The sequence below is a fragment of the Salvelinus fontinalis genome, chromosome 11 (genome assembly GCF_029448725.1).
Source record: "Salvelinus fontinalis isolate EN_2023a chromosome 11, ASM2944872v1, whole genome shotgun sequence".
Classification (NCBI taxonomy): domain Eukaryota; kingdom Metazoa; phylum Chordata; class Actinopteri; order Salmoniformes; family Salmonidae; genus Salvelinus; species Salvelinus fontinalis.
Window position 1 is genome coordinate 30,064,060 of NC_074675.1, and position 16,397 is coordinate 30,080,456.

Sequence of the window (16,397 nt, forward strand, 5' to 3'; positions counted from 1 at the left end):
GCACTATTTGTCATCATATAAAATGTTTTGTCCCCCAAAGTTGATGTCAAAATTTGGAATCATATTTTCCCGTGCTCCAGCTGCTCTTTATACTGAGTAAGCCATGAAGTATTTTTCTGTTAACTTTACAGACAAGTCCCCACTCGCCGACAATGAATGCTCTCGTCAATTTAAGGGAGCGGGAACCAGGCACACACCGAAGCCAGTGCGTTTCAGTTTAAACTACTGCAAGGCCAATGAAAGGGTCTAGGGAGAAAAGACGGGGCTTCGGGGTAGGCAAAATCAGCCTGCCCAAAGTAGGCCCTGTATATGCACAAAATTGTTTCACAAAGATGCGATTCATGTTATGGGTTAATGTCACCAAAACGACTCAGATCGCGTTGAAATGTATGACACTTGTTTACTTTGTATCGTCCTTGGAGAACACGTACATGCCGAAAAAAAATCATAGCGCCGTGTCTCTAGCGAAAGTCCTTCCGCACATTCCACAGAATGGGAGCACAATAAAGTAGTACCCAAATAGGTTTGGACCATTATGGCCGATTACACATATTCTAGTCACGTAGGCCTATACCAAAGTCATATTTCAACTGTGTCAGTTCTTGACAACAAGCAATATATTGCTTTCTGCCTCAGGGACGACATATTGGTGTGTGGTTGATAAGGCCTGGGGCAAATAACATACCTGAGACAGGTATTTGAGAGGTCATAATTGTGTAATAAGTCATTAACCCACCCATGTGAAAAATCTGAATGCAATGATTTATGATTGTAATTGAGTATAAATTATGCTATTGAAAGGTTTTATCCACAATTCCACATGGATTCCTATTTAAGCCCGCACTGAAAATAAGGCAAACCCTCTTATTTGGTTTATACCGAATAATTAGGAAAAACACGATTATGTATTTTGAATAATTAGGAAAAACAAGAGTATGTCTTTTGATGTGTCTGTCACCCAAACTAGTGGACTCTGCAATGGCATTGTTCACCCACTGGGAAGTTTGCGTATGAACGACGAAATATTTTGGGACGTTATCCATTCGCGATTGCTGGCAGAAAGGTGTTCCGGCCTGAAGGAAAAAACAAGCCAGTGGCTGATAAAGGAAAAAGAGGGGGAGGTAAGTTATTTGGGGGAAAGAAAGAAACGAAGTTGTTGTAGGCTGTGACACATTCGCGGAATGGATTAATGCTTGCCTACTTTTACGGTACAATTGGTTTGGCAACGGTCAGTAGAGTTTAAGGCAGCATGAGTTCCGTTCTCAAACTTATCCGCATATTTTTGTAGTAAAATGATTTGAAAGCGGAATGTGAGCAATAATACATTCTCGAAACATCGAATGCTTTATGTTTTCGTTTGATCCGTTTTTTTTTCTCGCGTTTTTATATACATTTTCAATATCATGTTTCTGTTAAAGTGAACAGAAGAGTTTGGACACGCAACATTTTATACAGAAACGGACTTATTTTCCTCCTTCCACTGGTCCCCACTAGCCCGACGAGTTATTCTGCCAAAAAGCTTTGCCGTGGAAAATCGTGCAAAAAGGAACTTCACTGGACTACATTTGGCTTTAAAACAAGTTCAAAGGGGAATGTTTCTTCATTAAAAGTACCCACAATAAGAGCATTTAAGTTTACACTGGTGCCAGTTGCGTGGGAAACAACGAATAGCAGAAACAACTCATCTTTACGTGACCAAGTCTAACCTAATATAATGGACCGTTTCGTCACACCGAAGACATGCAGGTGTGGGGCTACCTAGTCTCAAACGAGACCGACAACAACAACTTCAGCTTCATGAAAGTGACCTAAAAATCATTTTTTTTTCATCAGTCTTTATCTCCAACATTGCCAGAACAATAGAAGTAGTCACTACTAACTCGATGGATTCACATGCGTTACCTTCTACCTGTCTGCCTGTAGTCTCCACAGCCAAGACACGATGACTCTCAACACTGTTGTCCAAACATGATTATATCGTCATGTGATCCTCCAAAAATGTCTTAATCGTCTTATTTAACGTCTGTTTTTTTATTTATTGTATATGTACATATAGCCTACATAGGTCTGTCCGTTGGTTCTAATTTGGGGGGTATTTGTTTAGCATATAGATTGCAAGGGGTCCATGTCATTTCAACTACTGTAGTTCAACTGTACTGTAGACATGCTTGAGTATTAATGTATTTCCAACTCACACACTGTATTTATTGAGTACATTAACTTATATAACATAGTGGTTTGGTAACAGCATTTAATTTAATTTGATTATTCAGAGTTTTAGACGACCAGGTTAGACATTACAATGGACCGACTTGGAAGTAAGTTATTGGAGAAGTTAAAACTGACTGACTCAGGGAGTGTGAAATTCGCCAGTTCTAAAAAGAAAAACGAGTTGGTCAACAACACCAACAATAACAGCAATGGGAACACCGGTGGGAACACCAGTAGTGGACTACCACCAACCCTGAGCACTGCAACCTCCTCACCATCAACACCTGGCCAGTTCTCTCTCACCTCTCCAACCTCAACGGAGGCATGCAGACCGGCCAGTGGCAGAGGTGGGAATGGACCGGCAGAGAGAGTCTCCGCTACCCAGCACCTCTCCCCCTCTACAACCTCCATCGCCCCCCAAACTGCTGACTGCGAACATCAACCCTACTCCCTCTCAACTCTCGCCCCCCTCCGGCGGCGGTCGCCCCAGCAGCGTGCCTCCTGCTACCTGGGGGAGGGCGTTGACATCCAGATGAGGCGTGAGTCAGGCCTGGGGGACTGTGACCCAGCTGGGTCCAAGGCCTCTATGAACCAGCGCCGCTACTCTCTGGAGCTCCAGCAGCTGGTCCGACGCCAGCAGCTCCTCTCCCAGCCTCCTCTGTCCCACTCCTCTGGCCCTCCTCCAGCATACCCCACCTCCTCCACCTCCTCGGGTTACGGCTCCGCTCCCCGTGGTGGCGCAATGGCCGAGCTGCACTACCTCCCCGAGCCGGAGCGCCACAAACGCCTCTCCCTCCAGGAGGCGCTGTTCTACAAGCGGCTGAGCACCGGAGGGGAACTCTGGGAGAGCACCAGGCCGGCCTCGCTCTCTCACCCCCCACACCGGCCCTCTGAGATGGGTGGAGGAGGAGGGGTGGGTGGAGGTTTCTTCTTCCCCCCAGGCCCGGCACTGAGCCCCTGCTCGTCCTTCAGTCTCCAAGAGTCGGTGCTGATCAGTCCCAGGTCCAGCTTTGCCTCCAGTACTGCCAGCGGTGGAAGCCCCATGGGCAGCCGCTGTAGCAGCAACCGCACCAGCGGAATCAGCCTGGGCTATGACACCCGGTACACCGCCTCTGCCGCCATGGCACCGCAGCTGCAGTTCTCCTCCCTGCACTCAGGGGGCTCCACCAGTGGACAGGGATACATAGTCTCAGGCAGGGCCGGGGCACACTCTGGGTCAGGAGGCTGGCAGGACTACCTGGACGGGGTCTCCACACCTGGAGGAACAGGAGTTCAGGACAGCCGGCATTCGTACCCGCCTGCGGTTGGTAGCCCGGCAGCGGCCTGTTACCGGGCTGGTCCCGAGTGGTGGGATGAGAGGGGAGCAGGAGCAGCCCGAGGGGAGGAGACTGGCGTGGGCGCTGGCGGGGAACGGGCGCGCTACTCGGACCTCCCGGGGACCCGCTACCAAGAGGAACTGACGCGCCTGTTGCTAAGAGACGCAGCACTGGAGGGGGAGGGGCTACACCTGGGTGGGCTGATGCTCAAAGAACATGCCAAGGCCCTCAGCAAGCCGGTGACGCTCGTCAACACAGCTACGGCTGCCGGACCAATCAAAGCCCAGGAGGAGCCAGGAACGGGGAGGGAGGCGTTGTCTGAGAATCGCCAGGAGTTCTTTGGTGAGATTATCAACCACTTCATCATTTATTTATTTTTTCAATGAAAGGATTGGATAGATGAATGGATGGATAGACAGATTGGATAGATGAATGGATAGATGAAAGAGAGAAGGATGGATGGATGGATGGTGCCTCGATACCTGCAGGGACTTGCATGTCCTACCTACCTACATACCTCCCACACAAGCAAAGGGAAAGAAACACATTTGGCCATCAGTGGGCTAGCTAAGGCAGAGGCCTATCCAGACAAGTAGAGCTGCTAGGCTATCCACATCAGACAGAAAGGAGAAGAGAGGGACGCAGAGATCAATTGATGAGGAGTAATTATCATAGTTGACATGCAAAAATACACACATCAAAGACTGTCTCTGCAACAGTCACTCAGCCATAATGTAAAGCAGTAAATCACATTGGGAGACTCTAGGTATAAAACGTTTTTTAGGTAGAGTTAAGCACAGACATTGTACCATACGGCAGGGGTTCTCAAAGTGGGGTCCGCGGTACTGCAGGGGGTCCGAGGCCAGATAAAACAATATATACATTTATTATTTTTATGAATGTTAATAACAACAACAGATTAAACTACATTTGGTCAAGGATCCGTGGAATAAGTTTAGTGTAATAGAATAATACAATGTAAAATTATTAATCCTGGGCAACATGAGCCTGGGAGGCTCACAGGGATATTGGTATCCACAGTACTCTACAAATTATCCATACTTCCAATGCACTGTAATTTAAGCTTTAAACCGTCAAAGTTTTCTCCCTGCCCATTACAAAAATGTGTACAATTGCAGGAAATTAGCTTTAAAACTGCAAAATTCTCTTAGATCCCAAGAGGCAGGCCTTTAAAATGCTCCTTCCCAGGCCTGATACTTGGTACATCCAGCCATCCACTGCCAAAGTCATAGTAAAACTCCTTGTGTGCTATTTTAATCTCACTCGAAGTTGTTCTGATTATGAGGGTTTCCCTGATGAATTGGCTATCACAAAAGGGGCCCCTCAAAACGTTTGAGAACCCCTCCCATAGAGGGCAGAGGAAGCGTAGCTATACATACACACTGAACTCCAATGCTTAGTTCTGCTCCAATGTTCAGACAAATGACACGGTAGCGATAAACACAGCACTGACCATTAGTATGAGTCATAGAGAAGATTACAGCTTTGGCCTGGCAGTGTGTGTGTCGTGTGGCAGGGTGTGTGTGTGTTCGGGAGTGACTCCGGGCCATTATAATATGCAGTGTGTGGGACGCGAGTCATGCGTGTGCTGCTGTGTTACCCTGGCATGGCGTGCGCAGCGGAGGTGTGCTACAGCCTGTTTTTCTGCTCTCGTATGTGAGCCCTCGGGTGATGTGAACTGTACTGCCACCTCCTCTCACTGTGGCAGCTAAGCTAGGCTCAGAGCTGTTAACACTACAGAGGCCCTAAACTGGAGCTCAGAACAAGAGGGTGTTTTAAGAAGGGCCAGGAGTTGTTCCCTAGGCAGGTGACCAGAAAAAAAACGAGTCCTAATTTTTGAGCGTTGACTTGTGTGTCTGGCTTGAAGTCTCTTGTTGGTTTCAAGTTCTATTAGTCCTATGTACGGGATACAGTAATGTTTACTGAGTGTGTGTGTGTGTAACGAGTGATGTTTGACGAAGGCCAAGACGTTTTCTTGACGAGGTGACTTCACCAGGAAAGAATGTGGGCCCATGTCTTGATGAGTAATGGTTGTTCATTGTATTGTGTTGCAGGTACAAGTGTGGCGTATAGTAAGGGCTATTTGTTGTGTTGATTGTGTTGCAGGTACATGTGTGAAGTGTGGGAAAGGTGTGTATGGAGCGGATAACGCTTGCCAGGCTCTGGACAGCCTCTATCACACACGCTGCTTTACCTGTGTGTCCTGTGGTGAGTTGAACACACACACCTCTAGTTGACTGGCTGGTTGAACAACACCTGAATGGTTAAACTGATATTTCACGCAAATTACACATTGGTTCCTTGTCCTGTAAGCAGTCTATGGACAAGGCATGACAGCAATTCGTGCTTTGGTTTAGTTTCCCAGGCACTGTTTCCACATGCTTACGTTTGAGCTTTTGTGGCACAAATCCCATTCAAGTCATAGGACTGATATTAGAATTTTTTGCAAATCATGTTTAAATCATCCAAAAGTATCTAAAATTGATTTGAGAAGCAGAACAAAGTCACTTAAAGATGAGCGAAAAATGCTCACATCGGTCCCATGACTTGAATGGGAATGGTGCAACAAATACTCAAATTATAGCATGTGGAAACTAAACCAAAGCATGGGATTGCTGTCGTACCTTGTCCATAGACTACATACAGGGTAAGGAAAACAATGTAATTTTGTAATTTGGGTGAACTTTCCCTTTAACTCAGCGGAAAGCATTCCAAGCCAACTGCATCATCAAATCAAATTTAATTTGTCAAATGCGCCAAATACAACAAGTGTAGACCTTACAGTGAACTGCTTACTTACAAGCCCTTAACCAACAATGTAGTTTTCAGAAAAATAAGTTTTAAGTAAAAAAATGTTTTTTTTATATATATACACTGCTCAAAAAAATAAAGGGAACACTTAAATACCACAATGTAACTCCAAGTCAATCACACTTCTGTGAAATCAAACTGTCCACTTAGGAAGCAACACTGATTGACAATACATTTCACATGCTGTTGTGCAAATGGAATAGACAAAAGGTGGAAATTATAGGCAATTAGCAAGACACCCCCCAAAACAGGAGTGATTCTGCAGGTGGTGACCACAGACCACTTCTCAGTTCCTATGCTTCCTGGCTGATGTTTTGGTCACTTTTGAATGCTGGCGGTGCTCTCACTCTAGTGGTAGCATGAGACGGAGTCTACAACCCACACAAGTGGCTCAGGTAGTGCAGTTCATCCAGAATGGCACATCAATGCGAACTGTGGCAAAAAGGTTTGCTGTGTCTGTCAGCGTAGTGTCCAGAGCATGCAGGCGCTACCAGGAGACAGGCCAGTACATCAGGAGACGTGGAGGAGGCCGTAGGAGGGCAACAACCCAGCAGCAGGACCGCTACCTCCGCCTTTGTGCAAGGAGGTGCACTGCCAGCGCCCTGCAAAATGACCTCCAGCAGGCCACAAATGTGCATGTGTCAGCATATGGTCTCACAAGGGGTCTAAGGATCTCATCAACCAGTCAGGATGCTCTCGATGGTGCAGCTGTAGACATTTTTGAGGATCTGAGGACCCATGCCAAATCTTTTCAGTCTCTTGAGGGGGAATAGCCTTTGTTGTGCCCTCTTCACGACTGTCTTGGTGTGTTTGGACGATGATCGTTTTATGGTGATGTGGACACCAAGGAACTTGAAGCTCTCAATAAACAGCATTCTCACGTAGGTGTTCCTTTTGTCCAAGTGGGAGAGGGCAGTGTGGAGTACAATAGAGATGGCATCATCTGTGGATCTGTTGAGGTGGTGTGCAAATTGGAGTGGGTCTAGGGTTTCTGGGATAATGGTGTTGAGCTGTGACCAGCCGTTCAAAGCACTTCATGGCTACAGACGTGAGTGCTACAGGTCGGTAGTCATTTAGGCAGGTTACCTTAGTGTTCTTGGGCACTGGGACTGTAGCGGTCTGCTTAAAACATGTTGATATTACAGACTCTCAGGGAGAGGTTGAAAATGTCAGTGAAGACACTTGCCAGTTGGTCAGCGCATGCTCGGAGTACACGTCCTGGTAATCCATCTGGCCCTGCGGCCTTGTGAATGTTGACCTGTTTAAAGATCACATCGGCGACAGAGAGCGTGATCACACAGTCGTCCGGAACAGCTGATGCTCTCATGCATGCTTCAGTGTTGCTTGCCTCGAAGCGAGCATAGAAGTCATTTAGCTCGTCTGGTTGAATAATAGAAAGATGGTACAGCTGTATAACTTTTTGAGGATCTGAGGACCCATGCCAAATCTTTTCAGTCTCCTGATGGGTAATAGGCTTTGTCGTACCCTCTTCACGACTGTCTTGGTGTGTTTGGACCATGAAGCTCACAACCTGTTCCACTACAGCCCTGTCGATGAGAATGGGGGCGTGCTCGGTCCCCCTTTTCCTGTAGTCCACAATCATCTCCTTTGTCTTGATCACATTGAGGGAGAGGTTGTTGTCCTGGCACCACATGGCCAGGTCTCTGACCTCCCTATAGGCTGTCTCATCGTTGTCAGTGATCAGGCCTACCACTGTTGTGTTGTCGTCAAACTTAATGATGGTGTTGCGGAGTCATGCCTAGCCGTGCAGTCATGAGGGAACAGGGAGTACAGGAGGGGACTGAGAACGCACCCCTGAGGGGCCCCCGTGTTGAGGATCAGTGTGGCGGATGTTGTTACCTACCCTTAACACCTGGGGGCAGCCCGTCAGGAAGTCCAGGATCCAGTTGCAGAGGGAGGTGTTTAGTCCCAGGGTCCTTAGCTTAGTGATGAGCTTTGTGGGCACTATGGTGTTGAACGCTGAGCTGTAGTCAATGAATAGCATTCTCACATAGGTGTTCCTTTTGTCTGGTGGGAAAGGGCAGTGTGGAGTGCAATAGAGATTGCATCATCTGTGGATCTGTTGGGGCGGTATGCAAATTGGAGTGGGTCTGGGGTTTCTTGGTGATTTATGATAAACTCAGTTTGAACAGTCATGCCACTCCATGAATGTGTTTGCACTTAATGACACACGGATGTATTTTTATGTGAATGAGTACCGTTTTAAATACCGGTAATATCACAGAGGACACGGTACATAGTCAAAGCAAGGAAAACATCTGGGTAAGCCTCCCTCTGTTCCTCTGCGGTCAATTTATGTTTCCCTCTCTGTTAGGTCGCACCCTGAGAAACAAGGACTTTTACAACGTCAATGGCTCTGTGTACTGTAAAGAGGATTACATGGTAAGAGGGCAAGGCCAAAGATTCTCTCTCTCGTTCAATTCCATTCCTGGATATCAGTGCAGTACATCTCTAAACAATGGCCTCCTAGACATTACAGTAAATTGCATTAAAGTTCTAAATAGTACTTTTCTATGGTATGATATAAAATCACGTCTCAAATGTTCTCTCTTCTCTCCATACTTGTGTCAGTTCTCAGGGTTCCAGGCTGCAGCAGAGAAATGTAGTGTGTGTGGCCACCTTATCCTGGAACAGGTGTGTGTGTGTGTCTGTGTGTGCGTCAGCGACTCCTCAACATTCAAGCCCGTATATTTTTTTACCATGGCCATAAAAAAGGAAAATGTTTCTGACCATAACCACATTTTCTAACCTTGTTTTCAAAAGTCCTTTCTTCACATTCCCCCATCTGTTTCTGTTTCGTCCGTCAGATCCTCCAGGCAATGGGGAACTCGTACCACCCCGGTTGTTTCCGCTGTGTGGTGTGTTCCAAAGCCCTGGACGGAGTTCCCTTCACCGTCGACCACCTCAGCAACATCTACTGTGTCTCGGACTACAACAGGTGAGGCTGGGTGTCTTCAGTAGGTCAAACTGAGGCGTTGATATACAGATGGGGTCGACGTTCATTCAATTGTCAAGTTGTTTAAGGTCAGAGGATAATACTCAGTTTATCAGGTTTGTACATTAGTAGTACATTACATTGCTAGGTCTACATGTCGTTCTATTCTGCCATTGGAACTCTTGTTGCCCCGCAGAACGTTTGCTCCTAAATGTGCTGCCTGCCTACAACCCATCTTACCTGCTGAGGTGAGTGTCTCTTGTTTCATTCAACGTGTTTCTTGTTGTTTGTTGCGTATCATGCAGTTAGACATAACTGCATGCCACTCAAATGTCCAACTACACTATGCAAAAGTATGTGGACGCCCCCTTCAAATTTGTGGATTCGGCTATTTCAGCCACACCCGTTGCGGACGGGTGTATAAAATCTAGCACAGTCATGCAATCTCCATAGACAAACATTGGGAGTAGAGCTGCCCTAGTCAACTTTAAGTGCTGTTATTGTGAAGTGGAAACGTCTAGGAGCAACAACGGCTCAGCCCGCAAAGTGGTAGGTTACACAAGGCCGAGCAGCCTAAGATCACCATGCGCAATGCCAAGCGATGGCTGGCATGGTGTAAAGCTCGCTGCCATTGGACTCTGGAGCATTGGAAACGTGTTCTCTGGAGTGATGAATCACGCTTCACCATCTGGCAGTCCGATGGACGAATCTGGGTTTGGCGGATTCCAGGAAAACGCTACCTGCCCCAATGCAGAGCGCCAACTGTAAAGTTTGGTGGAGGAGGAATAATGGTCTGGGGCTGTTATTCATGGTTCCAGCTCGGCCCCTTAGTTCCAGTGAGGGGAAATCCTAAAGCTACAGCATACAATGACATTGTAGATGATCCTGTGCATCCAACTTTGTGGCAACAGTTTGGGGAAGGCCCTTTCCTGTTTCAGCATGACAATGCCCGCGTGCACAAAGTGAGATCCACACAGAAATGGTTTGTCGAGATCGGTGTGGAAGAACTTGACTGGCCTGCACAGAGCTGACCTCAACCCCATCAAACACCTTTGGGATGAATTGGAGCACCGACTGTGAGCCAGGCCTAATCGCCCAACATCAGTGCCCAACCTCTCTAATGCTCGTGGTTGAATGGAATCAAGTCCCTGCAGCAATGTTCCAACATCTAGTGGAAAGCCTTCCCAGAAGAGTGGAGGCTGTTATAGCGGCAAACGGGGGACCAACTCCATATTAATGCCCATGATTTTGGAATGAGATGTTTAACTAGCACGTGTCCACATACTTTTGGCCATGATTGTGGTGCACTAATCTCACCACCGCTGTTTTGTTACAGGGCAGCGAGGAGATACTCCGGGTGATGTCTATGAACAACGATTATCACTTTGAGTGCTACCACTGTGAGGTTAGTATGGCCTTCATCTAATAATAACACCTACTACATAATGTGGTCAGTCTGTACCAGTGTTCTTTGAGAGTGAGCAGGCTTTTGTTCCAGCTGCGCAATAACACACCTGATTCAACTAGTCTAGGGCTTGATAGTTTAATCAGGTGTGATAACTGTACTGGAACAATACCCAGAACATCTTGCGAGTCACCGGGACTAGGGTTGTAAAACACTGATCATAGTAGTGTGCTGTTACTGTATGTACTTTATGAAGAATTATACCTGAACTCAGATCAGAAGTAATGTTCTCTCCATGTCTGTTTCATTCCTCAGGAATGTGGGAAGCAGCTCTCGGATCAGCAGGGCTCCCAGTGCTTCCCTCTGGACTCTCATCTCCTCTGCCATTCATGTCACATGACCCGAGTGTGCGCCTCATAACATTTACCCTCACAACACAACTGAGGAAGGAACTCTATGCATAAAACATTCCCTTTTCTTTCTCACACTCTCATACAAACTCTTTCTCTCTATTGCACACCAATATATGGGTTTGCTCTGATCTGATTAGTTTGTTACTTTTAGATTACTTTCCCCTCAAGTGGCACCCTGCCTCTGTTTTGGTAAAACGCTGAGGGATGGCCCTGGCGAAATGAAACCACTCTAAGATTAATAGACAGAGCCATGGATGCAAGGACTAACCATTCTCCAATGTTTGTATACAAGAAAGAAAAAAAAATACCCATGTTTTGAAGCTATAGTGTTTGTAAATAATGTTTAGAAACATTGGAGAAAAACAAGTTTACAGTATTTTGGGTTATCATGGCATGTGATAGTTGAACTAAAGCTCATGAGCCATTTATAATGTATATTCTTAAAGAATCAATGGGTATATACAGTATCATTCATTTATAAATCCAAAAATTGAGGTAGCAACTACAGATTTACCCTTTGTCTATCAAAAGTGCGCGAGTCCATTAGGCCTATGGATCATTTTTTTTAATCAACATTAATTAGATTGAGCAATAAAAGCCCTATTCGTGGTCTTAAATGAAACTTGTTTTTGCCAGTATTGAGCACAATACCACAGAGGAGTTTAGAAGGTAATAACTCCCTCAAACTTGTATTCCATAAACTGGGATCCGCAGTATGCAACTGTTACAAGAGTGCATTTTCCACTGGCCCCAAAAACTGATTGATAGGCAGTTTAAACTTTTTTAGTTCAACCATTATTGGGTTAAAATACACATACATTTGAACAGCCATCTACAACAACCACAATCCGTACGGCGCAAATAGCTAAATGAGAGAGCTGCGGTGTGATTCACAATAATGTACATGGATATCAATAAGTAATATTCGTATCGCCCGTAGGCTAAACCACTGCTGTCGTCCTTACCTCCAAGCATTTATTAAAGTTGAATAATCTTTGAATGCTGACAGCAGTCGCAATATTGGACTGTAGCCTACAAAGCCTATTTCCTTCTCTTTTCCCGCGATCCATCAAACATTTGGTACGTCGTCATAGTGGCCTCTGACTTGTGGTCAGACTCCTTTAGGTGGATCAAACTTAAATTTGCGCCTTTTTTCAATTATGATTTGAATGTCATTGAGAAAACAAAAGGTGTCAAATATATATATTTTTTGCAAACAGCCTTTCTGAATTTAAAACACTAGAAGTAATAATCTTGCTGGTAATTTAACGGATTCGTTTTTGTAATCCGTTACACCCCAATCCGGTTTAGATCAAACCCCTGTATGTACGTATATGACCGGGGGCAAGTTCATTAAGGCACACACGTTTGGCGGAAGATGAAAATAAGTATGTCTTTCTGGACAAGTTTAGCATTTTCTTCAGTTGGGTGCCTACTGAACACCACTTAGGTGCGACATAATGAGTCCTGCCGTTCCGCAGACCATCACTGTACCAGACTGGGAGAAGAATATAGCCGGGTCCAAGATCAGTTTAGGCGGTCTTGGCAACTCTTATGGTAATTGTCACGGCATATCTGGGACCAGGCTAAGAAGAATACACCAAATTATGGTTTTACCACCCGACCGTGTACTATAGAAGGGATTTATCGATCTGGTTCACCTGTTTTTGTATTTAACCATCACTAGCAAACAATTTGCACTTAAAATTTGACTTGTTTACCCGTAAGATATTTTGTAAGTGTTTCTTCTTGTAAAAGTAAAAAAATAAAACATTCCTGTATCGTTGTAATTAATAAATATTTTCCTTTGTGTGTTCAACTTTTGAGGTAGTCTTTATTGCAGTTACAATCTGGGGCCAGAGGGTGGAAATCAAACCTAGTATTCGGGATATCCGTGTGTATGTATGTATATATATAAATAAATGTGTGTACATAAATAAAATACACACAAAAGTTTGAGTCCAGGCTCTGCTGCGACCGGGAGACCCATGGGGCAGCGCACAATTGGCCCAGCATCGTCCGTGTTCGGGGAGGGTTTGGCTGGCAGGGATCTCCTTGTCCCATCGTGCACTAGCGACTCCTGTGGCGGGCCGGGCGCTGTGCACGCTGACACGGTTGCCAGGTGTTTCCTCCGACACATTGGTGCGGCTGGCTTCCGGGTTAAGCGAGCAGTGTGTCAAGAAGCAATGCGGCTTGGTTGGGTTGTGTGAGTCGACCTTGATCTCTCCCGAGTCCATAAGGGAGTTGCAGCAGATGAGACAAGACTACCAATTGGATACCACGAAATTGAGAAGAAAAACAACTTTAAATGCCGTTCTTGTGAAACTCCATATTAATGGCAATGATTTTGGAATGAGGTGGTTGATGAGCAGGTGTCAACATACTTTTGGCCATGTAGTGTATTCATATAATTTACTAATCTCCCGAATAAGCAATTGTTGAATTATCAACAGTCTCCTAGGAACTTGAACAACATTACAAAATGTGACTTGAGATACTATATTAAAAAATGTGCTGACAACATTTAAACTTTTACATTTATTTTGAATTCTTTGTACATTCAGCACTTACAGGAGAAAAAAAACAGCCAAATAAGATTCAGTTTCAAACAAATTAAAAACAAAATTAAAACAGTAATAATCTAAGTTAAACTCGTCTGATTCATTTACAAAAAGAACTGGGAGGGTCGAGGGTACACCGAGTGAATAAGGAAGAGAGCAAGAAAGCGATAGTTTCACATGTTGGGACAGTTTCACATCGTGCCACACAGATTCTCCCAGTGCGTTTGGACCCCCCCCTACCCAAACAACCTAAAAAGAACAGTATACATGCCAAGTGTGCATAAATGAAATCAGTCCCCCACCCCACCCCACACAAGAATGTCCCTACCCCTCTGACAAGGCAAAAAGACAGTTTCCTAATTTTCTTTAACATATGCTGCTTTCAGTGTAATGACACATGACCAACTTTAACCTTAGTGTGTGGAGAGGGAGAGCAGAGCACCACCACACCACACACACTAGAACACACAAAAACCATCCAAGGCTGAGATTTACATGATTCATCATAATAAAACATCAAAGCAGAAAAAATAACCTTCACATGACCCTACAAAGGGCCTTGGTACCGGTCGTAGAAAAAATAACTTCACTGGATTTTGAAATACTAAAATTGATTCTAGAACACATTTGGGGGTTGGTAAGCTGGGCTGCTATTTTTAAATGGATTATTACAGGGAAGAGTCTTATTACTGTGTGCCCGCAGAGATTGGTGGAACAAGACTCTGTTCCAGGCCTTGAGGCAAACCTCCACCCTTTCTTTCCATTTGTGGTTAAAACGCATGAGAATTTCCAGAGCTCAGAATAGGCCTCTGGACTGCTTCGTATGAGAAGCTTGAGACAGATGAGACAGCTATAGGAGGAAGCGGGAGGGCGAAATGTCACCGTATCTATTCCCCATATAGTACACTACTTTTGCCTTCATATAGGAAATAGGGTGCCATTTTGGAGGCAGACATTTTTCGGTTCACTAAACTATCAACATGTGACCATACATGTAGATTTTTATGAACATGTGAGAGACAGACGGCATTACTGAGTGAGGATTTGGGGTTTTCTAAATAGGAGTCTCCCTGGCACAAAGGACAGGATAGCCAGAAGAGGAACAGCCTGTTAACCTGAAGACTATGGAAGTGGTTTTAATGTAAAGGAGGGGGACTAGAAATCTCTTTCTGCTGTGTTCCAATTGTATGTTGAATGAGGGACTGCATCCATCCTTTTTTCCTCCCCATCTCTCACTCCGTCAAACTGAACACTCAACGGCGTTTGTCTCGGGGGTTGCTACGGCTACGGGAGCGTCGGAACCCAACAGAGGGTTTAGTATCAGGACCTCTGGGTCTGAATCCACCACTGTCCCTCCTCTTCTCCCCCTCTCTCTCCCTCCCTCGCTCCCTTTCTCTATCCCGGTCTCCCTCAGATCCCCGGACACTCACACTTCCAGTGCTTACCGCAGCTCCTCCCTCCTTCTCTCTGCTTTTAATTCTCTCCTTTCTCTCCTCCTCTCGCTTCTTGTCCTCCTCCTCCTGCTGTTCTTTCCGCCTCCTCTCTCGTTCTTTCTGTCGCTCTTCCCGTTCTTTTCCCCTCTGGTTTGCCTAGGGATACGAACAAAAGTAATTAATGACAATAAAACACTCCTATCAAGTTGTTGCATTATGATGTGTGTGTGTGTGTCTTACCTGTTCTTCAGTGAGGGGGAGCCAGTATATACAGGGAGCTGCTTTGGTCTTATTGAAGAGGTCGTCTAGTAATTTGGCAGGAGGCTCATCTGTTGGAATGGATGAAAATGGAGGAGAGGGAGAGAGAAAGATAGTGAGTTAACATCGTAATAGCTATAGGTTACAAACAGCTTAGATATTAAAACTAGAGGCCTCCGATTAATTAGGGCCGATTTCAAGTTTCCATAACAATCGGAAATCGGTATTTTTGGACACCGATTTGGCTTTTTTTTTTTTTTTTAACACCTTTATTTAACTAGGCAAGTCAGTTAAGAACACATTCTTATTTTCAATGACGGCCTAGGAACGGTGGGTTAACTGCCTTGTTCAGGGGCAGAACGACAGATTTTTACCTTGTTAGCTTGGGTATTCAATCTTGCAACCTTACGGTTAACTAGTCCAACGCTCTAAACACCTGCCTCTCATTGCACTCCACGAGGAGCCTGCCTGTTACACGAATGCAGTAAGAAGCCAAGGTAAGTTGCTAGCTAGCATTAAACTTATCTTATAAAAAACAACCAATCATAATCACTAGTTAACTACACATGGTTGATGATATTACTAGTTTATCTAGCGTGTCCTGCGTTGCATATAATCGATGCGGTGCGCATTTGCGAAAAAGGACTGTCGCTGCCCCAACGTGTACCTAACCATAAACATCAATGCCTTTCTTAAAATCAATACACAAGTATATATTTTTAAACCTGCATATTTAGATAACATTTCCTGCTAATGTAACAGTATAACTTTAAACCGTCCCCTCGCCCCGACACGGGCGCGAACCAGGGACCCTCTGCACACATCGACAACGGTCGCCCACGAAGCGTCGTTACCCATCGCTCCACAAAAGCCGCGGCCCTTGCAAAGCAAGGGGCAACACTACTTAAGTCTCAGAGCAAGTGACGTAACTGATTGAAATGCTACTAGCGCGCACCCGCTAACTAGCTAGCCATTTCACATCCGTTACACTCACCCCCCTTTCAACCTCCTC

The 16,397-nt window shown here is 45.4% G+C and overlaps 2 protein-coding genes across 4 annotated transcripts in view; one reads left to right on the forward strand and one right to left on the reverse strand.

The window, feature by feature from the left end:
- The first annotated feature begins 1,063 nt into the window (after positions 1–1,063).
- On the forward strand, positions 1,064–12,952 carry LOC129865488 (LIM domain-containing protein ajuba-like). The gene is made up of 8 exons (XM_055938332.1): positions 1,064–3,869; positions 5,655–5,756; positions 8,695–8,762; positions 8,952–9,014; positions 9,188–9,318; positions 9,512–9,563; positions 10,652–10,720; positions 11,036–12,952. The coding sequence occupies exons 1-8, from the start codon at positions 2,303–2,305 to the stop codon at positions 11,138–11,140; spliced, it is 2,157 nt and encodes a 718-aa protein (XP_055794307.1). The 5' UTR covers positions 1,064–2,302; the 3' UTR covers positions 11,141–12,952.
- Positions 12,953–13,656: 704 nt separating this feature from the next.
- Positions 13,657–16,397, reverse strand: part of LOC129865486 (apoptotic chromatin condensation inducer in the nucleus-like) — a 30,713-nt gene continuing 27,972 nt past the window's right edge. For all 3 annotated transcript variants that reach the window (XM_055938328.1, XM_055938327.1, XM_055938326.1), the window contains exons 16-17: positions 15,368–15,456; positions 13,657–15,283 (exon numbers count right to left, since the gene is read on the reverse strand). In XM_055938328.1, the coding sequence (XP_055794303.1) occupies positions 14,948–15,283; positions 15,368–15,456 (425 nt within the window). In that variant the 3' untranslated portion in view covers positions 13,657–14,947. The remainder of the gene's footprint in view (positions 15,284–15,367; positions 15,457–16,397) is intronic.

What these genes read in the sequence shown, in the direction of transcription:
- LOC129865488 (XM_055938332.1), top strand. Translation starts at nt 2,303, where the DNA reads ATGGACCGACTTGGAAGTAAGTTATTGGAGAAGTTAAAACTGACTGAC. An exon ending in CTTTACCTGTGTGTCCTGTG is followed by an intron (nt 5,757 to 8,694) that starts GTGAGTTGAACA and finishes CCTCTCTGTTAG; the next exon opens with GTCGCACCCTGAGAAACAAG. An exon ending in ACTGTAAAGAGGATTACATG is followed by an intron (nt 8,763 to 8,951) that starts GTAAGAGGGCAA and finishes TACTTGTGTCAG; the next exon opens with TTCTCAGGGTTCCAGGCTGC.